This window comes from Siniperca chuatsi, linkage group LG13, assembly GCF_020085105.1.
Source record: "Siniperca chuatsi isolate FFG_IHB_CAS linkage group LG13, ASM2008510v1, whole genome shotgun sequence".
NCBI classification, from domain to species: Eukaryota; Metazoa; Chordata; class Actinopteri; order Centrarchiformes; family Sinipercidae; genus Siniperca; species Siniperca chuatsi.
The window spans coordinates 16,935,911-16,960,258 of record NC_058054.1 but is presented as its reverse complement, the minus strand read 5'-3'; the positions used below and the strand labels follow the sequence as shown (position 1 = coordinate 16,960,258).

The 24,348-nt window shown below is 42.2% G+C and overlaps 2 protein-coding genes across 9 annotated transcripts in view; both read right to left on the bottom strand.

Moving 5' to 3' along the window:
• Window positions 1–16: 16 nt before the first annotated feature.
• Window positions 17–14,263, bottom strand: wdr47a (WD repeat domain 47a). Of its 4 annotated transcripts, none has more exons than XM_044218404.1 (17): window positions 14,003–14,263; window positions 12,433–12,639; window positions 11,892–11,975; window positions 11,613–11,697; window positions 9,821–9,952; window positions 9,372–9,548; window positions 8,511–9,022; window positions 8,226–8,343; window positions 5,862–6,043; window positions 4,667–4,912; window positions 4,519–4,582; window positions 3,881–4,038; window positions 2,960–3,129; window positions 2,647–2,817; window positions 2,426–2,557; window positions 2,027–2,245; window positions 17–1,619 (listed from the first exon to the last, which is right to left on the bottom strand). In XM_044218404.1, exons 2-17 carry the CDS (start codon window positions 12,588–12,590, stop codon window positions 1,477–1,479), a joined length of 2,751 nt encoding a protein of 916 aa, XP_044074339.1. In that variant the 5' UTR covers window positions 12,591–12,639; window positions 14,003–14,263; the 3' UTR covers window positions 17–1,476. The 4 variants fall into 4 exon arrangements, with proteins under 4 accessions (XP_044074339.1, XP_044074338.1, XP_044074340.1 ...); XM_044218403.1 differs by having other exon boundaries at window positions 12,433–12,602; XM_044218405.1 differs by having other exon boundaries at window positions 12,433–12,602; window positions 14,114–14,259.
• Window positions 14,264–15,682: 1,419 nt separating this feature from the next.
• Window positions 15,683–24,348, bottom strand: part of camsap2b (calmodulin regulated spectrin-associated protein family, member 2b) — a 37,622-nt gene continuing 28,956 nt past the window's right edge. For 3 of the 5 annotated variants that reach the window (XM_044218390.1, XM_044218391.1, XM_044218393.1), the window contains 11 exons: window positions 24,167–24,304; window positions 23,844–24,075; window positions 22,499–22,682; window positions 21,662–22,400; window positions 20,203–20,339; window positions 19,851–20,068; window positions 19,657–19,756; window positions 18,642–18,707; window positions 17,817–17,932; window positions 17,588–17,706; window positions 15,683–17,500 (listed from right to left, as the gene is read on the bottom strand). In XM_044218390.1, the coding sequence (XP_044074325.1) occupies window positions 17,201–17,500; window positions 17,588–17,706; window positions 17,817–17,932; window positions 18,642–18,707; window positions 19,657–19,756; window positions 19,851–20,068; window positions 20,203–20,339; window positions 21,662–22,400; window positions 22,499–22,682; window positions 23,844–24,075; window positions 24,167–24,304 (2,349 nt within the window). In that variant the 3' untranslated portion in view covers window positions 15,683–17,200. Of the gene's footprint in view, window positions 17,501–17,587; window positions 17,707–17,816; window positions 17,933–18,199; window positions 18,386–18,641; window positions 18,708–19,656; window positions 19,757–19,850; window positions 20,069–20,202; window positions 20,340–21,661; window positions 22,401–22,498; window positions 22,683–23,843; window positions 24,076–24,166; window positions 24,305–24,348 lie in introns of those variants that run through there. The other 2 variants (XM_044218392.1, XR_006380333.1) reach the window with 2 other exon arrangements.

The window sequence follows — 24,348 nt, the reverse complement described above, 5'->3', positions numbered from 1 at the left end:
ACACAAAAGACACAGCTTGTGTAAAAGACACTTTATTGAACGTACCAGCAGTAGACTTGAGTTAGCTTGAATTAATTTAAGTCACTTTTAAAAACAAGAATTAGGAAGGCTTAATACAAGAGCCACTAGCATTTCAAAAACATACTAATACCTGTACATACACAAGTGAAATAAATACATCTATGTATTAGTTTGGCCTTATTTGTTAAAACAATATATACTATACATTAACAAAAATTTAAATATGCATGTAAACCAATATTAGAAAACAATGTTAAAAGACAAAGTGTGCATGTAAAATTGAAGAAAAGAATACAATGCATATGCCCCAAATACTGGTTCTAAATAAATATCCAAACACCCATTTTTCCATTCAGATTTCATTGTGCATATGGTTAGACCCTTGCTATGGGCAAAGACTGCCACCTACTGTTGTTATGTTATTACAGCAGTAGACAAACCAAAGCTTTTAAACACTGAAAAATCCTGAACATAATGCTAGGGTGCTCAACCACAAATTACACTTTGTATTTCCCTTTGATGCTGACATAATAACGATCTTCCATTGCAAGCAAGCCATTGCAAGACACTAACAGCTTCAGCGCAAAACACTGATTTCAAATTTAAAACAAATGCACAAGCTAATTTACACATTTTTGAGTTGTAGATATGCAGTGGATACAGTGACATTACACATCAGCACATCCCACAGGGAAGCAACAGCTGACTGATGAACAGATCGTATGACTTCCACAGATTCAGCCTCCTGATGGGAAAAGCTCACTACTGACACTGAAAAATTACATTTTACACCATAAGTTAAACTCTTGTTTTCTCAAACAATAGCAGCATAACAGCAGCTGTAAGAAAATGATATGCAAAACAGGAAGGAATGTAGGACTTCTCAAAATGACTTAACAAAATTTGATCTTGAAAAATGACCTTTTTTTTTTTTTTTTTAATATTTTTGTCATGGAAACTTGGAACTCAAGGAAGGCACCATCATGAACAAAGCACTCTATCCTGTCTAACCTCAACAACTCCTCAGTGAAAAGGACATGCAGCAACTAACTGGTGTGTGTGTGTGTGTAGGAGTGAAGATGTAGGATGAGACCACATGAAGGGATGAAGTGATAGTGAACTACGACAACTGAGTGACGAATGCAATGTGAGAGATGTAAAAACAAACAAACAAACAAACAAACAAACAAAAACAAGGAGAACATGCAACATGTGTGCTTTTGATGTGTCACAGGCTTGTATCCATTTGGTTTCTTACAGACAGGATTGAAAGGCTCATTCACCTGTTTGTGTGTGTGTGTGTTGTTTTCAGGCTGAAAGTGTCGAGTGTGTTGAAAGGGTGTGACAGTGTTGATGCAAGAGGAGCAGTGTTGTTTTGAGGGAATGTGTGTCTTTTAGATTATAGCCACTGGTTATCTGTGCGTGCGTGTGTGTGTGTGTGTGTGTGTGCGCGTATTATGGGTTGTGTGTCCAGAGTGTGACAGTGCGGTCAGCAGAGGATGAGAGGAAGGACAGGTCTTGTGTGTGCCATCGACACTGAATCACCTTGTCGCCGTGCTCTCCCACCACGGTCAGAGGCAACTGCTTGGTCAGGTCACCTAGAAACACACACAGGAAGTAGAGCTCAGGCAGGCAGATTTAAAAATCAGGACAAAACCATGTCCATTGGAAACCATTGGATTAAAAACATCTTTTCCTGTTGGTTCTGGGATCCAGGATCATTCCTGAGCTCATAAGGTGCCCCAAAAGTACATGGCTATAAACACACATGCATGGCACTTATGATGCATTTAAACCATTTTATATTTATGGTCACAGTAAAACAGGATCACCCACATGAAGAAGCTAAAGGTGGATAAAAGCAGTCAACTATGTATATCCTCTAATAAGAGATCTTCACTACTGCCAGTCTAAAAGGTATCTCTGTACTTTACGTCGTCGCCGGTGGCAGCAGGTGAGTTTTGCTGTTTTTTGTGTCATTAATATGTCAGCAGATGAAACATACCTTGGAGGTCGGTGACCATGACCTTTGTGTCGTAGGAGCCAGTGAGCAGGTAGTGTGCTCCAGGGGAGAACCTGACGGATCGCACATCACTGGTGTGCGGCCGGTACACCTGGACGATTCGTCCTCCTCTGATGTCATACAGCATGCATGCACTGTCTTCCTGCCCTGTTGCTAAGAGACGGCCACTAGGATCGACTGCTACCGAGGCAACAGGACTGCCTGTGGAGTGAAAAATGGGGCGTGTAGTTGTTAAAACCAGTACACGATTACCAGTAAAATCACTCTGTACTGACTAAGAATTTTCCTATGGAGAGTATCAGCACCCATTATGGGAGCAGAGCTACTTGTGGTGCTCATCATTTTCAAATGGAGGTGAAACTCATGACACACAGGACATACCTGAGCCATGGAAAGCAGTTCCCACTACTCGGACACAGCTAGGCACCCTGAGGTCCCAGAAACGCACCGTCTTGTCTTGAGAGCCAGAGGCGATCATCCAGCCTCCCCACGTATACAGAGACAGAATGTGACCTGAACAGCAACACAACAATTACACATCACACACTTTGTCAGTGGCAGTCTTTCTCTCTTTGACTCTCTGGATGAAACAGTCAGTGTACCTGTGTGTCCACTGAGGGCGTGCAGACCCTGCCCTCTCTGACAGTCGGTGGTGTAGATGTTACAGTCTCCAGCTCCGGCGCTGATCAAGATGGCTCCTCCACTTTCTGGACCCTCCATGAAGGCCAGGTCTCTGATGGTGCCGTCATGCATGCTAAACTCCAGGTCTGGGCCTAGGGCACAGAAAGACACAAACAAAAATGAGAATGCTTGTTAGATGCTGATAATGATATAGTCATAATCATGGAAGTATCCCTCTATCTGTACTTTTATGCATTGACTCAGTCATAATGCTTTCATGCAGAGTACGCTCACCTGTTGCGTTGCATGTCTCTGCACTAAAAGGAAGGACTTTGACATATTTGTCATTGGAGCCTGTAGCCAGCAGCTGCCCACAGTGGCTCCAGGCCACACAGTAGATGGACCCTTTGTGATGTTTGTTCCTCTTGAAGCGGACGGCCGGCTGCTTGATTGGACTTGAACCACTGAGGACAGGAAGAGGAGAAGAAAAAAAAAAAGAAAGGAGAGGAAAGACAAATAGTAGGAGAGAAGATGAGTAAACTGGACTGGTAGACATTCAATGTAGACAAAGGTAAAGGTATACTATATACTGATGGAAAAAAAAAGGAGCGACATTTTCTGGAATGAGAAAACCATAGTTACATATTTCTAGAAGTGGTCAATTTGTTTTAAGTCTTATCCAGTTTATAGAATGAACTGAAGTCTCAACTTTTATGCCAACATGGATGAGAAGTCCTTAAATTGTTAAAAAATAAGGAGATTTGAACTTCTACGATAAACTTGGCAACTCCATCTGCTGAGGAAAATCGTGTGATATGATCAAAAGCTCCAGAACAGTTACTGAGGGACCTTGTGGTGAGATTGTTTTTGTCAACTGCTGTTTCCAAGGCCAAGAATAAACTTTCAAATCTCAACTCAGTTTATTGTCTTAGCTTTCAGTTAGCATTAGAGCTAAAGTAAAAAAGTTCCAGTTAGTATTCCTTAACAGGTGACCATTAAAAAGACCTTCATTAAAAGTTTAGGTCACTAAAAGAAAAGTCATCTATGTTCTACAATGCAAAATTAGGTCATGGCCAGTAACTTTGGTTGGCACCCTACAGGAATGGGATGCATCATACTCTGTGATATCAATAATTCTGTAATAGATGGGGCCACTCTTGATCAGAAGAAAAACTGTTTTTGAAATGAAGTTCTTGAGGTGACTGTCCACGTTACCTTGGGTCTAATGTTTCTGGATAAGCACAGACACGTAGAGTTTTGGAGTTGGATCCCACGGCGTAGAGTGCTCCAGACGGGTGAAAAGCAACAGCTCGAACGGCCTGAGTGTCCTCCAGAGTATGCACTGGCACAAACAGGTTTTTTGGTTTGTCACCCTGAAAACACACCCACATATGAAAACACATTAACAGACAGATTAGATGCAATTAGCAGTGTAATCTACTTTGATCTTCTCTACCCTATGACATCCATACTGTCATGATGCCAGCATGACATCACTGCCAATCAGATGAAACTGTTTTAATCTGCTTAGTCAAATGCCAAATTAACGTTACACTGTATCGCCATCACGAAAGCAAGAGGGAAATGTGCTTTAAATCAGATCAGAGAAGTTCAGAGAGTGCATAACAATTGTTCCTGCAGAATACCAGAACCTAAGTGTGACAGTACTAACAGTTTATGTCAGAGACAATGAGTGTGAATAATAAAGACTGTGCATGAACAAAAGTAATTTCAGGTCCAATTTTCAGCACAGCGAGACAATTACATGCTTGTTGAGGTATAAATTATTTACAGCAGGTCTGACAGAAATGGCTTTATTTCTTCTATGTTAACATGTTTGTGTGCATACTTACCTCTTTACTTCGGGATAAGGAGCCAGAAGTGTCATCTTGTTGACCTCCTTTGTGTTTCTGCTCACTGCCAAAAAAACACAAAAGAGTAATCGTCAAAACCCTGCAACAAACTCCAGTATAAAAACTGAAGAAATCACACCTACAGTACCTCTGAGAGATGACAGGGGACTCATCTGGAGGCGGGACTGTGCGGCCCCCCGCGGCGTGTTGTGGGGTGCTGCTGAGCACCCCTCCCCCCCGGGTCTTGGTCTGTTCCGGGGTCACAGATGGAGGGTTGCTATTGTCCTCAGAGGTGGGCGTGTTCCCGTTGCCATTACACTGCTGGGACAGAGACTTCACCTCCTCCCCTAAATCCTCCATCCCCACATTGAGCTCCTCCAGCTTCTGGATGGACCTGAGGAGCATGCATGTCACACACACACACACACACACACACACACACACTCATGAACTCTCCACAAATCCTAATTTTCTCTTCTTTTCTTTCTTTTAGCATTTCCCTTTCTTCCTCTCTCTTTTCATGGGGTATTCTTGTACTTACTATTTGGAAAAGGAGAACGCTACTTCACATTTTCCTTTTTGTTTCCTTTTACTGTACTGACAGGCTTTCAGTATGCTGACTGAGTTGGCAGGCTAGTTAAATCTAGTTAAAACTACAAAGGGCAAAGGACAAAAGAAAACTGAAGTAGTGATGTCATTATGCAAAGCTAACTTTGTGAATAATGCAGAGGATACAGAGACAGGGAGAGGTAGGGGAAAAGGGAGGACTGGAGGAACTCTCGGGGGACAAATCAAAGGGCCTTTGTCCTGCTGACAGAGCAAAAATTAACACATTTTCCATGTCATACACTCCATTTGTCATACACTCAAAGCTAAATATACTCTTGTGGTGGTTTGGGAGCATGCTAAAGTTGCCAAGGTACATGTTTAAGATGGGTGCTATTTTTGAGTGGAGTCTGGGTCTAATATTGTGTATTACTAATACACATGAGGCGATGGTCCCATGTGATGTGATGTAGCTGATCACCACAGATGGTGCAGTGTGGGCTGGAGGCGGGTTTTGGGGGAGGTGTGTGCCATGCCAGGAAAAGCCACATGGGACTCGTCATTATCAGGGCCTGAACATGTCTACTTCTCCTTGTCTGACAGCTGCTCCTCTATTGTATGAAGATATTAAAAGCCATACAGCAATTAGCAAGCTTAATTCAGGCAAGCTGCACCAGAACTACCCTGACTGCCTTTATTAAGTTTGCCATATGACTTGACAGGTGTCTATATGTTACAGATGTACACTACCCTGTCTGACGGGGGAACATATTAGGCATTTCTTGCAGTGTCTGTACCTGTTGAGGAACTTCTCTGTGAGGCTGTGCTGCATTTCGCTTGGCGGGGGCTCCTGCTGAACCCCTCCCTCCAGCAGCATCTGCTGGTACATTTGCCTCTGCTGCTGCTTCTGCTCCAGGTGCTGTTGCACACGAAGACGCTGCCGATAGTACTCTTCATACTTCTCTGTTGAGTCGCGAAGCTGAGGATTGAACATCATGCCCTTAATATATGTGGTACATATAAATGTATGTATAACATACATAACATAACATATAATGTATAACTTCCCTATTTTTCCTATTTCTCCTTGCATTGTTCAGTAAGTCCTATTAGTTGATTATCATTTATGAATTTAATCTATTGTCGGGCGATTCATTCTAGAAAGCAGAATAAGTCACTCTAGATAAATAAAAACAGCTAAATGGCTTAAAAGTACAAATGAACATGGATACATGGAGATAATTTAGCACATACAGTACAAAGCATAATATTCACACACTCATAGCACACAGTGAAGCATGTTTCCATCTGAAGAAGGCCACTGCCAACTCCTTTTAACACTATTCAAAAGGCAGCACTGTGATCAGATGAACCCTGCTCCACCCCGCTCTTCTGTCAGTTCAGGTATTCGAGGAGGAAGGAGGGTGATACTGAGAGCTGAGGACAGGACACTTCCCCTCTCTGTCCTCTGCTTCCTGTCCTGACAATCTGATGGGAACAGATCTACTGTATGTTTGGAGGAGGGGAGAGGCACTGGCACTGTGCCAGTTATGGAAAAGGGATGGAGGGCAGAGAGGAAAACAAGAAAGAGAGGGTAGGAGTGTGACAGTGAGATCACAAAGGCCCCAAAGTCTGCTTCTGTTTCTGGCCTCTTTATGTGTCTCCAGGGTGACGCAGAAGGCAGAGCAAAGCACTAACTTCACACTGAGCTGCACAAGGGGCCCAGAATAGAAAGCATGAGAGACAGAAACAGATACAGTGTTAACACTGTGTTTACAGGCAACACAAGGGCAGTAATGAGTCATTTTTTGTGGTTAAGCTCCTGGGTTCTTGAGCCACATGTCCCTACTGACCTAGGACCAAATCCACCTGGGCTTCTTTTCCCCTGTTTCTGCCCTGCCCAGTCTCCTTTGTTACTGGCTGGATACTTAAAACAACCAGAGCTGCATTATGTCTCATAATAATCACACTGTAATGTAAAACGTTAAATCATTAACAGACCATAAGAAACACCTTTTCATTATTAATATAGGAATTTATGCAGCAAGTTGCTCTAAATCTATTTAGATTTATCTACTGCAGGGGTTTTCAAGGTCTGACACAGTGAGCCCCCCCAAGACAAAATGGAGACAACTGCCCACCCCCGACACCCCCATCATCTTGTCCCCGATGCTATAGAGGGAGTTACATTGTGGGCTACAACTTGAGCCAGATTTTTTAGCCTATATTTGTTAACATTTTAGTAAATTAGCACGATTAAACGTATGTATATTAGCTATTAGCAGTTCCTGTTTGCACTGTTCTCATGGATGTACAGACAGCTACCACTGGAAGACACCGAAGAAAACTTAAAAACGTGATGATTCTTAAGCAAGTTCTAGAGTCATAAGGAGCATATTTGTTCACTAGATTGTTGAATATAATGATATCCTCGGAAAGTATAAGTCACACTGAATCTTAAAATATGTGTATCATGTCTGTGTGTTCATAATTTGACTGGTGATGACTCTGAGAAGGAGTACAAATTCAGACAAATCAGCAGGCCAAACTACAGTTGTTTTTAGAACACCAGCATGCACATGTTCCTTTCCCCTCAAGCAGCATCTTTGCTTCACATCTCTCCCTCTGCGTTCCCCCTTCAACTCTCCTGCGTATCCCTGGGGAGGCACGCCTCACAGTCTGAAAACCTCTGATCAACTCAGCTGCGCATGAAGTTGAGTATGAGGTTTAATGTGTTAACAACAATGTGTCTGTACAGAGACATACAAAAGCTCCTTTCCTACATGCACAAAGGTTTAAGATGCACATGAAGTGGTGGGACATGGTGAAAGCATACTAACACTGCACCACAAACACATCAAAACAAGGGCAATGTCCTTTTTAAAAAAAAGTCTCTCAGGACAACAGAGCTAGAATGGACTGAGCAGCCATGTCAGCCTAGACAGTGGCTAGGCTGTAATTCAGACTTGTAGGAGAAGGATTACTCAGACACATCATACTGAAATAGACTAATCAGAACTGGCCTATATATAGACCTTCACTGTAGGCAACACCCATCAAGGAAAGAAAACAATGCAGGGACATAATAAAACCCTTGTTTAGTAATGTGTAACATACAACAGGTCTAACGAGTTCAAAAGCAAAAGGTTGATGATGTTTACCTCGTTCCTGTCAGCAGAGCCAGCTGATGGTGCTTCCTCGCCCGGAGCTGAGGCAGGACGCAGGTTCTGTGCTCCACCTGAACTCATCATCTTATCCACAGGTGTGTCTGTCCTTGACCTTCACAGAGAAAACACGCCAAGAGCAACAGATTACCTAAGACATCTGACAAGGTGTTGCATAAAACCAAAGTGTCAAAACATCCCCAGAGCTTGCTCCGATTGTACATCTGGACAAAACTTTTGAGACTGACAAAAACTTGGTCCACTCCAAACCTAAACCCTTACGTTTCAGGGGATTCCTCAAAGATGCTGTGGCAGTCAGAGCTCTCCATCATGAGACTCCTGCTCAGGCTCTGCCCTCCTGCTCCGGGATAGTGGAAATTGGCAAAGGAGTGGGACATGGGAGAGACCCCTTTACCCGGCGCTACCTCCCCGCCACTCGCTCTCTTATCTTGGCCAGATAACCCATAAGACAACCCGTCCAACGCTGGATTCAAGGAGCGTGACATGTAGGTATCAGCGGACTGGGGGCGCCGCAGTGGGGAGGAGGGGTATGGAGACAGTTTGCTGATGAGCGGGGTGAGGAGGTCAGCGTAGCCGGTTTTTGCAGGCTTGACCAAGCGGTCCACGTGGATGTTGAGTTGCTTCTGTTCGAAGGCGCAGGAGAACACGCTGTGGGAGAGGTTCTGCATCCAGGAGAGCAGGGAAAGGTCCAGGTCGTCACATCCGTTACCGCACAGCATGTCGACACCCAGGAGGACCTCACTCTCTGTGATCTCCTCACCTGTTGCCTTGCTCTGCGCACAAAAAAATCCAACAAATTTAAGTTCTAATCGTCTGCAAATCATTTTACCAAGCCATCTGTAAGCTAGTCGTTTAGTGGTTCAGAAGCACAAACTACTTTGGTTTTATCGTAGAAAGGGTTTCAGTCGTAGTCATCTGGACACTGTTTTCAGAATCAAGACGTTTCAGCTCCCATCCGGAAGTCATTCATTCTCAATTGAGAATGACTTCCGGATGGGAGCCGAAACGTCTTGATTCTGAAAACAGTGTCCAGATGACTACGACTGAAACCCTTTCTACGATAGAACACTCCTGGACGAATGAGGGATTACACCGTCCTACTTTGGTTTTAGAAGTTCAAACCTGGCAGAACTCCACACAGCACTCATAGAGGACTCCCTTGAGGAGCAGCTGAAAGAGTCGATCCTTACTGGCCTTGAACCCAGCCTCACTCAGTTTCCTGTCTGCAGGGATGAACTCCGCAACCATGTTGCAGGCCTCCTCAAAACACTGCACCCTGGCTGTGCTCGGGTTCCACTCCTGAATGACACCAGCAGAGAAATAAGAACTCAACATACAGGTCGAACACATGGAAGTAGAAATTTCAACAAAACACACTATTGTTTGTTCGTGAAATGAATTAACCTTGTGAAATTGTCATTTTAACTTGTAGAAAACTGCACAATGGAATAAAAAGAAGATGCTTCCAGACTCAGCAAATTGCAAAAAACGAGAAACTTTAAGTACATAAAGTGTATTTTATTCTTTACTACTGAAATATTTCTGTTTTAATACACTTTCAAATTTCTTGCCTTGAACTCTGCATGGTTTGTGAGGCGAGGCAGTGTGAGGAGCAGACACAGTTTGCTGTAGTCATCTTTAGAGGGACAGAACTCCTCCAGGGCATGGAGACACTTGACTGCTTCCTGCATGGTGAACTCCAACTGAAAAACATGAAATTTATTTCAGATTGTCATAGGTGACTGAGTAGAAGTTTCTCTCTGGCAGCAGAGATAGAAAAACATGGTACTTTTTGAAAGAGCTATATCTCCAGCAGCACACCGGAGGGAGGCACAGATGACTTTTAAATGTCAGTGAGTCTGGAAAAAAAAACAAAAGACCAGCTTCAAGGCTAACATCAGAAAATGATCTAGAAAAAGAGGACAGCCCTTTTTTCTTATTCCTAATATTTTGTCCTGCACCATCCTTAAAAATCATTGTCACAAAACAATTGAGGCTATATCTCAACAACCAATACACACCCCTCGGCACATTATTGCCACTGAGCATGCACACCAATACACTGTGTCCACAGATGTCCAAAGAAGTCTGACCTGATCCAGTTAATAGGACATGATAGCTCTGGCACAGTGTCACAAGCTGCATTCGTTGCTCTGCCATGTGACAGTAGGCCCACAGTTGGCCTACATTAAGAGCACGAATAAAGAAGAAAGAATGAGGAGTTCTGAATATAAGCTTCTCTGCATGGATGATTGAAACAGTGTGTGTCAGATTTACTGATTTGTTTGATCATTTATTGCCAATTAGGATTTACAAAGAATTTGATTCGATTTAGAGTTGTCTAGCATCTGCAAGGATTTATGACAAGGTGGGCACCAGCATCAGTGTCAATATTTCATCATTGTTGTGGTGACGTTTCAATTCAAAAGGAATTATACTAAAGTGAAACATTCGATCATGCTGTGGTAAAGCTGTTGGCAACTCTTCAGGTGTATTTCATTCTTCAGTTATTGTTTTTAAGCCCTCTGGTACCACATCCTCATCTTTTAATGGCCACATTTACATGTATGTGCTATTCAATAACAAGATTTTGGATTGACACATGTCATAATTGAGATACAACCCAAAAAAGCAAAACGCTCTGACCATGAGTTAAGATGTAACTTGCAATACGAGTACATTTTGGTGTTGAGAAGAAGCATATTAGCATTCATTACTTACTACTACTTTTGCTATTTGGGTATCTATTATCTCCCCTGTGTTAAATGCAATCTACAGCTCAGACAAAAAGAAAGAGAGCAGCAGACGGGCACACTTTTTTTGGCCTTTTGACTATTTCATGTGTGGCTGGGATGTCACAGGTGAACAGATATATTCTGTAACATGGTTTATTCTCAGAAACATTGATAGTCAATCACGTAGTATCAGAAGTGCACATAAACAGCTTAATCCAGATAAATCCTTGGCCGCAGTGAGGCCAATAGCCACGTCACTCCTTGCATGCAAATGTAGCCACTGTTGCGCGCACACACACACACACACACACACACACACACGAATAAGGAACACACACAACCTGTCTTCTCCTCTCTTGATAAACAGACAGATTGTGAGGCTTCTTCAGATAACTTGCAGTTTGAAACTACATGTATTAAAAAACACTGTTTGCTTTTCTTCTTGTCTTTGAGGCTGAGCCTTCTTGTTTACTGCCATGACAACCAGTGACAGTCAGTGGAAGACAAAGCAGTGCTGTTACAAAGTCTATTCATTAGGAGAAGAATTCAATGCCGTGTCACTTGGGAGGCTTAGAGAACATTAACAAAATCCTGCTAATTATTACATTTACAAAATTTAGTGACTTACATGCTGTGGCTCATCTTCTGCAGACATGGCGTTATTCACACACAGAGCCTCCAGAAACTTCTGCTTGAGGATGATGTAACGAAACCTGAGGCCATGACAGTTGACATTAGAAGTCGTGACACAAAAAGAAGCAGTTTAAGTATTGATGCTGTTTGTGTCTAACTTTGTAGGCTACCTCAGCATCAACTGCTAGGAGTCAAATAACGGCGAGTTAAATAAACTGAAAATATAAACACAAAAAAGGATACAGGATCTTGAACATACTGACAGTAAACACACCTTTTTCTGTCAAACTTATCCATGCACTCCAAAGGCTGAATGAACTGCAAGACCTCATCCCACTGGCCATCAAGCACCAGTTGCCTGAAACAAAAACAGTTCATTTTTAATACACAGATAACACATGGAATCATGTCCTTATTTTTAAAAATGTGTACACTCAAATTATTTTTTATTGAAACGTGGACATATAACAGTACAGCAAAGAGTCTCTGACTCCCTAATTGCTGTAGTATTTGTACCATGACAAGATGAGACAGCCTATTAATGGACACTTCACGTTGGAAGATGGTGAAATACCAAAATGTATTTAATACTCAGCCAGAAAACACACTGTTGGCTGACTTTCAAGGGAGCACTCACATCTACAGCAGCGGTGCAGTGTTACACTATCTAACAATGTAAAGGACACTATCAGAAACACTAAACTCAAGACTGGAACAGTTGCCTGTTGTTTCTGTCTCATAGTACACAGCTTTTTGGATCTGTAATCTGAGACGACTGTAAGCAGACTGTGGTTGTTGCTGTTGAGTTCATCTACCTGAGGAAGAGCATGTCGTCTGAGTAGAGCCCATTAATGACACCACTCTCCTTCTCCAGAGCCAGCATGCTGATGTGCAACTTCCTGGAGTTGAGAAAGTCCAGGATCACCTTGATCATCTCCACCTCCTTCACATTTATGGTTTCTTCCGCTGTCATGGTGACGACGGGCTGCCAATGACAAGGGCAATGAAGCTAAATACTAATACTACAACACACACACAAAAACAAACAAACAAACAATCAGAACAGTTTCTATGTTATTTTAATGCTACGGGCATAACAACACCCTGAGGTAGCTGAAGCAGGCTAGTGACCACATTCAGTCTGAATCTCTGTATGAGAAAATGTGGGTGGCAAATAGGACTGGGCGATAATTCAATGATGATATGATCTTAGTTCTCAGTTATTATTCCACAAATCTCTGTTGTCCATTGTAATAATTCTAAACAAGTTTTACACACAGTTTGGTCCCAACTAATGCGTAAAAGTGGGACACAGATCACTCCTTTGAACATCAGTTTGATTCTTCATTCATAATTTTGCAACCGCATCAGTATCAGAAAATATCCTTATCCTTATCGTGATGATAATTTCAGTCATATTGCCCAGCCCTAGTAGCAAGTTTCTCTCGAAGAAAGCATCTAACATGCTTAAGTGAAGCTGGATAGTGGCAATGACTGGAGGACTGTGGTTAGACTGGTTTGCATGTTCACCTTATCTTAAGGCTATACCTATATTCAAGTAAACTGCTGGTGTTATCCAGATGGACTGAGCCTGAGACTCTGCTTAGGTGATATTTTAATGCTCTTCAGACTTTGATTTAACCGCTATCCAACATCATACAACTGATAATTGTATTATGCTAGGAGTCCAGCATTTCCTTATCAGATGATCAGAGCATATGTTAGTCCTTAATCACATTCAACCTAAATTTCTAATGTTGTGATTATGCCAAACAGATATGATTTTACAGAGACAAGAGAGGTTGTTGAATCAAGACAGTAACTGCTGTGTCTAACTTAGCTTGAAAGGATGCACACTCCTCCACATGTTGTGTTTACAGAGGAGAGAATAATCTATTACTTTACTGTCATGACAGCAACTAGCCCCTAATGCAATTATGTTTATCTATCTGGGTGGGTGGGCTTCAACAATTACACAGCAGCCACAAAACTAGCAAGAAAGCAATATTGCCAAGCTTACAAACAATCAAAGACAAGCACACAGGCACTGCAGTCCTGCTAAGCTAGCATGAGAGATGGTTAGCTAATAACATTGGCACTAAGCCACAAGTCAAACAGTATAAGAAGCTTAGGCTACTTGTTAGCTTTCACGTAACATAGCTACTGAGTTTAGCGACCGGATTACAACAAAACCAACAAATAGCTAGTTACCATTAGAGCTCATACAAAGCTGACTAATTTAACCGGCGGTTGGGAGGGGAGACTAGCTAGCCAGGCCGAGGGGAGAGAGTCATCATCCGCTAGTTAGCTGGACGGGCGGGGTGCGCACTGACAGCTTTCCCAAGAACAACACAAAACTGCCTGTGTGCTGCGATTAATGCTCACCTGTTTCTAAAAATACATGGGATGAAAACGCTAACCCCCGGGTGTCTCCGCGCTATTGACAGACGCTGTCACGACGGTACCGCTCGGTATTGTCAGTGCTGTTTGTCTTGCCTTTCTGTCCCTCCTCCTTGTCTGACTGGGTCTCCTCCCTGCTGGATCTTTCTCTGCCGCTCCGCTGCGGGCTGCTGCTGCCCAGCCCTGCCTGCTGCCTGCAGGAGCACCGCCTCCATCCGTCCTCCAAACACTCAAACTTCACATCAGCAGCAACAGCAGACAATACAACATGATAGAGATGAATAAAATAAGTAAATATTGCGAGGGGAGATCGAAAATGAAAAAAATAAAAAATAAATACTGTCAAGAAACAGGGCCGTACACAGAGGTTGAAAGGGGGACTTTTTCATCTTATGTGCCAAAGAGTTGGTTTTACTTTACTCCCTCTTTGACCGGCCCATGTATCACCTGGCCTAAATGATGGAAGAAATGTGTGTAAGCTCTTAGGGCTCTCCATGCCTACAGTATCCTGTCTTCTTTAGCCCCGGCCCCCTGTGTGGCCCCTCAGTGCAAACCTCTGTCCTGTCACAGCCAAAGAGACAAGGCAGGTGCCAACTTTTTAACCCCTGCACTTAATTCATAATGAAATGCATTATTTCCACAGTCCATGCAAAACTAAATGTTATATATATGAAATATTTATTTATATAAATGCTATATAAGAATTTATAGTGATAGTTCTAACAATATCATATTATCATATTATATTATCATATTTGTGCATTACAGTAATATAGGCAGCTTTCATAAGTGCTTAATCTAGAAAACATCAATTTGAAAAATAGCAAGCAGCAGAACATTTAGAGCCCAAACAATACTAAATTTTTGAGGCTGATACCGATATTTGATTTTTTATTTTTATTGATAACAATATATCATCTTATCTTCATTTTTTTAATAAACAAACATTTTTGATAAGGATTCCTTAAATTAATTTATTAGAGAATTGTCACCAAGATATGTGAGTGGATATTTTACAGTTGAAAAAAAACCCTAACATGGGAATAAACAGTTTCTCCATTTGCAATGATGTGCTGGAAACACTTTCTAAATGACCTCAAACATATCGTTGGTATTCCTGTCTGCAGTTTCCTGTTTATTATCAGCCAACAGAAATACCGAGACTGATGTATATGCAATAAGCTAATTTTGGCTGATATACGGGCCCAGCCGATTTGTCCATCTAGCTCTTAGAACAGTATAAGGATATGGTGGAGATTTTCTGAATAACTCCAAGTTTTATTTAATAGCCTCAAGTCTATAATACTCAGTGTCTGCCACAGTAAAGCTTCATTAGTCAGGACAAAAATACACAGCTGCACTACAGCAGATAATGACTATGGTGATGATAATGAGGACAAAGGTTTGCCTGGTGTTGCAGAGTAGCTAGACTTTTTGTGATTTACTGATGGTTTGTGTTTGTACAGCCTACGCGGCTCAGTAATGATGATGACGATGATACAAGCAGGTAATGCATAGGTGTATGATACTTACATATGTTATTTACTTAGGACTTGTTTTGTCCTTAAGATAAGGACAAGTGGCATTACTATCAGTTAAATGAGGCTATTATCTTCATTACACTTGACTCAATCAAGACAGGAATGTGAAATGAGACACCATGAATACTGTTGATAGCTGGCATTTTAATAAAGCTCAAAGGAATAGAAAAACAACAAAAATCCATGAACAGCATATTTAGTAAATTGAAAAGAAAATGAATTCAGAGTTGGAAAAAAAAATACTATGATTTTCTCAGTGTACTTAATGGCCTCATTAAAGCTTTATATACCTTGCCTCATCAGGTACACTTTGCTTTCAACACACCTCCTTCAACAACTGTACTGTTTCATTAGTACACACCTTTAACAGGTACATGTCATTACAAAAAATACTTCTATATGCCAAAATATATCTGTACAGTGTCAACACAGAGTGAAGGAACACATGATAAGAAATGTAACAGTAATGTAAAAGTAAAGTAACAAGCGTGACAGTCCTGAAGTGGAAACGACTCAGCGACAGCGGACAGGGTCTTGAAGTGCTATCATAGGTGAATTCATTTACTACTAATACTACTGACGATAAGTCTTATCAGTGATACTGTTGAGTGATCACACTTTTTGCATTTGTAGCACAATAAAAGGCCCCAAACGATAAAATACTCATACATATAGTACGTGATAAATTATAAAAGCTACTCAAAAGCTACAACAAGCCGACTTGTTCATTTTGAATGGATCTGCATTCATATACAAATTAATTTAACTTATGTACGTATAGTATATTATGTTTCTCTGAATAAAATCTAAGACGCCTTTTAAAATATCTTCAAAGCATTATCAAAATGAAATAAATTAAGAGTCTGTTGCAGGTGCTTTCCAGAATTGTTTGATGGTACTCCATATGCTCAATAATCTCATCATTTCACACTTTTGGAAAGTAATTGCAATCACCAACTGAGGTATTTTCCTCACTCTTCTTGGCACTTCACTATGCACACACATACATAAAGTTTAACTCTTTATAAGTTTTTCAGTCATGTAAAAAAAAACGGGGGGAAAAACCTATGCCTGTATAGCAGCAAAACTCTCATCAAAAATGCTGCCTCTACCTGATCACAGATCAGACAGGCCACCCTTTTAACAACCTGGGCTTGAGGGGGCGTAATCTGATCCCAGACCTGTGAGCACACGCAACCTCTCCTTTATCACAACAGACTTTTTCCAACAGGCGCTGACAAAATGACACCAACACTCACAGCGCATCCATATGACACAAAACAAGCATAAGGCCACACATGATCAACTTATAGAAACCAAACTGCCTCTTTCAGAGGCGTGACATTCACTGCTTCAGTGGTTCAACTAGGTAAGGCATTGCTCCGCCTATTATTTTCTTCTCTTTTTTTTGGCACACGAGAACATTGATACACATGCTGACAAGTACACGCTTGCGCCCCATTAAAGTAGTCCAGAGTGTAACAGTCAACTCTGTATTGTAACAACAAACTCTCTGAGGCCCACTTGTGTTCTACATTCCAGTTGTGATTTATTACAGTGGGACAGTGTGTCCTTTCAATGAAAAAGTAAAATCCACAAATTCTTCTGTGTTCCTTCCAGAAAAGCATGTCCAAATCTGGCACTACTTAGGGTGCAGTTTTTTGGGCGTCCCCTGCTTCTTGGTTTGCCACAGATGACTGGCGATGGTGATGGCGTCCACATTGGCGGACATGGTTTTGGCTGGGATCTGGCTGAACTGCTTCCTGTCTGAGTTGTACTTGTACAGGCCCTCGATCATCTTGGTCGTGATGCTCCTTGGCCCGATGCCGGCCAGTTTGGTTATCTCCTCCGTCTCAGGGCAGTAGGCGTACACAGACCTGAACTGGCATCCGGCATCACGGAACAACACCAGGAAGCTATTGGTTTCGGATTTCTCCATTTCCTGCAGAAAATCACAGAGAAAAGTCATTGTTTTGTGCAGAATGTTATTCAATGCAGAAAGACACAGACACATAATTGCAAAACATACATCAAGTATCTTGTTCTTCTGCCCTTCGTTGACCTTGCCAGCCAGGCAGCAGTGAGCCAGAGCATTCTGGATGATGTGCTTGTTGGACTTGGCACTCGGCTCCTTGTATAGTTTAGGTCCTGTGGGAAGAAAGTACAAGCATGAGATTGCAAAAGTGAAATGTCATGTTATGTACAGTAGCTGTATAAATGTCGATGAACTGTGTAAACTGCACAGGTATGTCTTATACCTGTGTATTCAGCGTTGGAGGGAGTGGATGAGGTGGTAGAATCATTTTCCCAATCCTTCTCCCCGTTTCGACTACCGGTCGAGGGACAAGAAGAAAAACCTTCTGCAGAGTCTGGCCTGGAGACGATCACATACAAACCAACAAATGACACGCACAGACATAACAAAAACCCACAACGATACACATAAGCATGTACAAAGTATGAAAACATTTACGGACAGATTGTACGTTAGACGTGCACACACACACACACACACACACACACACACACACACACACACACACACACACACACACAGAGGAGTGGTAAAACAAGGTCAGACGCTATGACACAATTTTCCAAACCCTGCCTGTTGTCTTGCATTACATCATACTGTACATACTCCGATGAAGCTGTGCAGCCTGGGACAGAATGGCATGTTCAGCCAAGCGAAGCAAAGTCTCAGTGCTGTTTTTATGGCTATTGTGAGAGATGAGCTCAAGTACTTGTGGAGGAAACGGCAAACACAGCGGTGAAGCGCAGAGCAGCCAACACAGAGAAGAGAGCAAACAACAGCCTGAGAGCAATACTGCAAAAGACAGAGAGAGGAGGAGAGCAGGAGAACTGAGCCGGAAACATTTCAGCCACGCAGGTCCCATGTACTGTAATGCAGAAGCAAAAACTGCAGTAATGGAATATGTTCACTTATTTCACTGTTGACACATCTGTCTACTGTCTGTGTTGAAAGAACGTCTAATGAAATGCAGGCGAAACCAAAGTTACATGGAGCTGTTTCTACAAGGAGCCACATCTGTTGAAGCACCACCTTTCGGAGCATTACTAACCTTCCCTTTCTTTCTTTGGGAGAGCTTAGATAGAACGGGATATGGGCAGAAGCTACTTTATTGCCTCTGAGGGACGCAGGCAAAATAGAGAGAAAGGAGACAGGGATACAAGAGAATCAAGATGCAGAGTGTAAGCCTCACAAAAGTCAAGGCTCAGCCTCATCATCAAAACACCCCATAAAATTAAAATAATAATAAATATAATAATAAATAAACAAATGGTCAACTGCACAAACCAATTGCAGTATCTGAAAAGGTGACAACGAAATAAAAGAAGTCATTCTAAAAGAAGTGAAGCAGATTTTATTTATACTTAAAGAATAAAAAACGATTGTATGGAGCTTTAAGATAAGATGCATGAAAATGACATGCATGTAAAGAGTGAAGTCAGCTCGTAGTACTACTGTATAAGCTGTCAGTTTGATTTGGGATGAGAACGGAGAGCTGGTAAAAAGGCAGGCAATGACAGAACTGAGGTGACGTCTAGTTTATCACTTTAGTTTTCACATATAGACCCAACCAGAAAACATGATGATTTATGAATTATTAGATACGACTAACCCACTGCAAGAGTTAAAAGTTTGCAGAGCAGCACACAGTGTGCAGTACTCATCAACTTCAAATTCGCTGTAACTTAATGGGATCACTGAGCCTCCTTTGAAACTGTTAAACATGTTAGACAAACTGCCAGCTTCAACTGTGTATACACTTCATCTTAGAATTAACCTGCAGGGCAAAAGTACATTGTTGAAAAACAAAAACAGGAAAAAATAATTTATCTGTGGGGTCTCAAAAAGATGAGAACATCCCATCTTGATACTTAGTTTTTAACATTACCACTTTACAATTTCAATAATTAATTCTTTGTTTTTTGAGGTACACATTAGGCTAGCAGGATAATATTGACAAAGACACGTACATTTTTTTTTCTGGTGCTTCTTCCATATGCAATTTTTAAATCAAGGGCAAGAAAAGAGAGTCTAAAATTCAGGCTATAGGCAGAGAGCAGTCTTACCTGTCGCTCTTCATGTTATTTGGCTGGTCTCTGTCGTTGTCAGCCAGATTGAGAGACGCCAAAGAAACACTTGATACTGAGAAGCCTCGAGGACGCACCCCTGCAACACAACAAGAAGGACAGGCCAAGCATGGATCAGTGACTGTCATACACTGACAGTGTGTGTTTGTGCATATGATTTGTATGTTGCTCACCTGTTGCTCTCACAGGGGGAGTAGATGACTCCATGATGTCCCTGTGGATGGACTTGGGCCGTGGCTTCTTCTTGAGACTTCCAGATCGGGGCTTGATGACCTCGTCCATGTCCACCATCAGCTTGAGCTGCTTCTTCCTCAAATATTCATTCCTGATGTAGTCCCTCCTTTCCTTCTCGTCATCCTTCTTCTGCAGCTCCTCCTCCTCGGCTTTCAACCTGGAGGTGGAGACCAAGATAAAGGTCTATTGTACGACTGCACACTCAAGTTTAAAAGACACAATGCATGTTATTGATGCTATAAACCTGGGAACAGTTTTAGAATTGGCAAATAGACAGAAAGTCAGACAGACCGTGCAGCTTCCTTCTTCTGCTCCTGGTCCAGTTCCTGTTGCTGCTTCTTCTCCTGAGCCTCCTTCTCCCTCCTCAGCCTCTTCTCCAACAGAGCTGCTTTCTTTGCTGCCATGTCCTTTTCCCCTTTCACATCATCCTGGTGTTTGATGGGTGGGGAACACACAAAATGCATAAGTCAGAATACATGTAAAATTAAATTAATTATTTAAACTGCATCTTTATTACCTTCAATTACCTTTACTCAGTTGATGAATTACTACATCATGTATTACGTTATTATGACAAATAGTGCCCTAGTGTGTCATTGTTTTATCATCTCTCCCCTCAAAAATCCAATGCATGAAAGGGAAGATGCTGATTCTTAATAATTATGGTGGCATTTGGCATTTAAAGTGGCATTAGTGTAATTACCTTCTGTCAACAAAGCTCTGACATTGCTCTATAATCAAAGCTCTAATGGTCTACCATGCGTCTGTGTTCTGGCTGTTGTTTTTGGCCTAGATTCATTCCTGTATTGTCTTTGATCAGCTCATGGCTCAACAGGCACAGCACTGCACATGTTGTGGCAGGCTCACACAGTAAGAGATTCTTCCTGTCGCTGCTACATGCATATAGCACCATAAGGCTCTATAGAGTGTATTATTAATGAGAAGTTAATTAACTGTGTATATCAGTTGGTATTATAGTTTTACTGCAGTTGAATCACTTAACTTGAAGAGCCCCTTTTCACAGCAGACATTTGACCTGTCAAAACCAGGTGCAACTAATAACATTATTTATTGCTGCATTGTATTGCAATAATTGTAGGGATGGTGCTGTCATTAATGTTATTAGTGCCACCTGCTCTTTTTCTGCTAAGTCCAAATCTCTGCTGTGAAAAAGTCAAATTCATTTGGAAACAATATAGAAACGAGGATGTTCTGATGCTAGCAAGGCTAGCAAGTTTCATGCGAGCAGGTTAGCTGAGATGGACAGACTTTTGACAGGAAGAAAAGAAAAACTAATGATGCTCATCAGGCCAACATATCAGTCAAATCCAAAATATGAAGAGGCCTATCTTGGTTCTTGAGTTCACAGTCAACACTGCAGGAGAGCCTTGTGTCTTTTGTGTGTATAAACTCTTTTGGTATTTTGGACAAAGAGAGCAACAGTTCAACATTTCACTTATTCGCTTTCTGGCGGAAAGGTCTCAGCCTCTGTTACCACAAAAAAGTCACTACAAGCAGTATGGAAATAATAAAATGTGGCAAGAGAAAGCAGCCCAAATCCATGTTGTTCAGTTTATGGCTAAACCTATTTAGTCCTATTCAGCCCCTACCCACAGGTGTGTTTGCCCAGCTTGAGCAGAGAATTCAGTTCATGTTACAGATAGTATTTAGGGAAACTATAACATGGATCATCCTTGATATTAAAACATGTTTATCCTATAGCCTACATAATTCTGTAGCTCCAGCTCACCTTGAAGAAGAATCCACAGCACATCTTTTGGTCTTCTCCATAAGTGTCTCCTCCTGTCTCTCCCTCTCCCGTCATCTCCTGACCACAGGGTGGTCCTCCTGGAGGTTTCAGCCCAGACAGAGACACCTCCACCAGGTCTCTCCTGTCCTGAGGGTCTCCCTTGACCCGGCTGCGTGCTGTCCCTTGGATCTCAGACACCGGTTGACACAACACCTCTGATGACCTTGTTTGTTTGGCTACACCCTTCGACTGAGCATGCTCTGCCTGTTTTCTTTCCTCCTGTCTCTCGTCTTCCTTCTCTTTGGCTGCTTCTTCAGTAGAAGGCCGAGGAGTGCCAGCACTCTTCTTTGCCAATGTCTCTTCTTTGTCCTTCGTGTTTTCTTTGTTGTTGTCATTGGCCTCATGGTTCTTGCTTTCCCCTTGCCCCTCATCGTGGCCCAGGTAGTCAAATGGGCTGAGCTGGGTTTGGCTGGCGGTGAAACGCCTCAGTCTGGGTAGGCTGTCCACTGAGGTGGGGGTGTTGAGCATTCGACTGAAGGGTGTGACCTTCAGATCATTTGGTCGTGGAGTCCGAGGTGTCCTGGCATGGAAGGAGGCTGGCCGCCGCTTAATGCCAGCAGGGGAACGATTGGGAGCGTGGGGAGAGCCGGAAGAAGAAAGGATGGGCGATAAGGACCCAACCGAGCCTCGGCCTGATCCCCGGCCTGTGACGCTGCTGCTACGCAACTCACGGAGCTGCCTGTTGGGGAAAAAAAACAAACACACAAGGCCATTTCACAGGATGATGGTAAAATAATTTTTCCAGTAAAATTATTAATATCTATCATTAAGTGTTACCTGTGTGGAGATGGAGCAGGAGGAGGAATGACCCAGGCTTGTTGCTGTTGCTCTCTCATGGACATGATCTTCTCCTGCTGCTGGGCCAAACGCTGCATCTCTGTCTGCAGGAAGCCCAATGACGTGTTCAGCCTCTCAATGGAGCGTGTGTAATCTGCAAGGTCGATTTCTCCTGGAGTCACACCTGTATCACCATGTCAAATACACATTTCAGACAGTCAGTTACCAATTATAATCAGTTTATTAATAATAATAATGCCCAAATAAACACATCATCATTCTGTGCTTGTCTGTCCTGCGATTCCATTCTCCTTTGTGGTTTAGTACTAAAATGATTATTTGATTAACCAATTAGTTGGTGAACAGTCAATTAATCTACACATTGTTTAAATCATCTGTCAAGCAAAAATTCCAAACATTTCCTGATTCCAGGTTCTGAAATGTGAGGAAGGGCAATAGTTGACAGATTATTAATGATGAAAATAATGTTTGGGTGCTTTCACAGCTAACCTGTTTGGTTCTGTTAAAATGAACTCTGCCACGTGTCACATTTAGTTTGGTTCATTTAGGCTGGTGTGTAAGCTTTTAATCAAACTCTGGTGTGGACTAAAGAACCGGGCCGAGACTGCCTGAAAAGGAGGGTCTCGGCCTGCTTCCAAGCGGACTCTGGTGCGGTTCGTTTGTGGTCTGAAAGCAAACGGACCCAGCACAGGACTTTATGACAGTAAATATGTGATATGAACATGAATTTAAAAGCTTAACTTCTACTTAACCCATCTCCTGGCCGTGAATTGTCAAGGAAGCGATCTTATAAGCGATCTGTAAGCGGCATATATATATTTGTACAAATGACTGTGTAACCATGATAACACATCTGCATCATGAGTGTGAGGATTTTCACACAGTAACTTTACTAAATCTTGCCCCATAGTACAGTAGAATATGCTTCTTTTTTTGTCCCTTTTCTACCTTGTCATTATTCTTTATTGCGTGAGGTTGAATCTCCATAATTAGGTATTTCTTCATGAGCTCTTTGTGACATCAGAGAACATAAATATACTCATGAGGCGCAGTAGTGTGCAGCATGACCTGCTGTCACCAGAATGTGGGTCCATGTAGCGCTGATGATGCAGGATGACATCACCAAAACTGTCCAATCAGTGAGTTACTTATCATTCCACATAACTTGATGCTCACAACTGTTTGCTTGTAAAAAGCCAGTGTGAACAGAACCAGACCAGACCTAAAAGGCAACAAAGTATCTTTTTTTTCTGTCCCCTTTTAACCAAATGAACCGAACTACAGGTGTGAGAACTTTAGTTGCGTCACTACTGTGGTTGCTCACCTCCACCATCCTCACAGGGGGATTTAGGAGCTGCTCCATCTGGCTTGCATCTCTCCGACCGCTCCATGCTGCCCTGGCTGGTTTCCTTTGAGGATGTGAGGGGTTCTGGAGAAGGTGTTTCTGCTCCCCCTGAGCTGGGGCTGAGGGGGGCAGTGACTCCTTTTCTTCTCACTACATTCAGAAAGGCTGTTCTGCCCATCTTCTGACGATGGCGGGTGAAAGCTGCTTCCACCTGGAGAATGTGAAGAGAGCAACATGGTGTGAACATTTATATGAACATTTAATCTAATCTGGCTATCTTTCTTTTGTCTATATCTGTTTACCTTCTTCTTCTGGGCTTCAATGGCTCTCCGTTTCTCTTCAAGCTTCATCCTCAGTTGAATCATCTCTGAGGCTATCAGGTGGGAGGGGGAAGGTGTTACTGGAGAGGGAGATGTGATTGGCAAAGGAGGTGTAGAGATCTAGAAAAAAGTGCAAAGATCCTTCACGTTAATTCTATGCCAAC

What these genes read in the sequence shown, in the direction of transcription:
- wdr47a (XM_044218402.1), bottom strand. An exon ending in GATAAGTTTGACAGAAAAAG is followed by an intron (nt 11,698 to 11,891) that starts GTGTGTTTACTG and finishes TCATGGCCTCAG; the next exon opens with GTTTCGTTACATCATCCTCA. An exon ending in CCAGAAACATTAGACCCAAG is followed by an intron (nt 3,130 to 3,880) that starts GTAACGTGGACA and finishes TCCTGTCCTCAG; the next exon opens with TGGTTCAAGTCCAATCAAGC.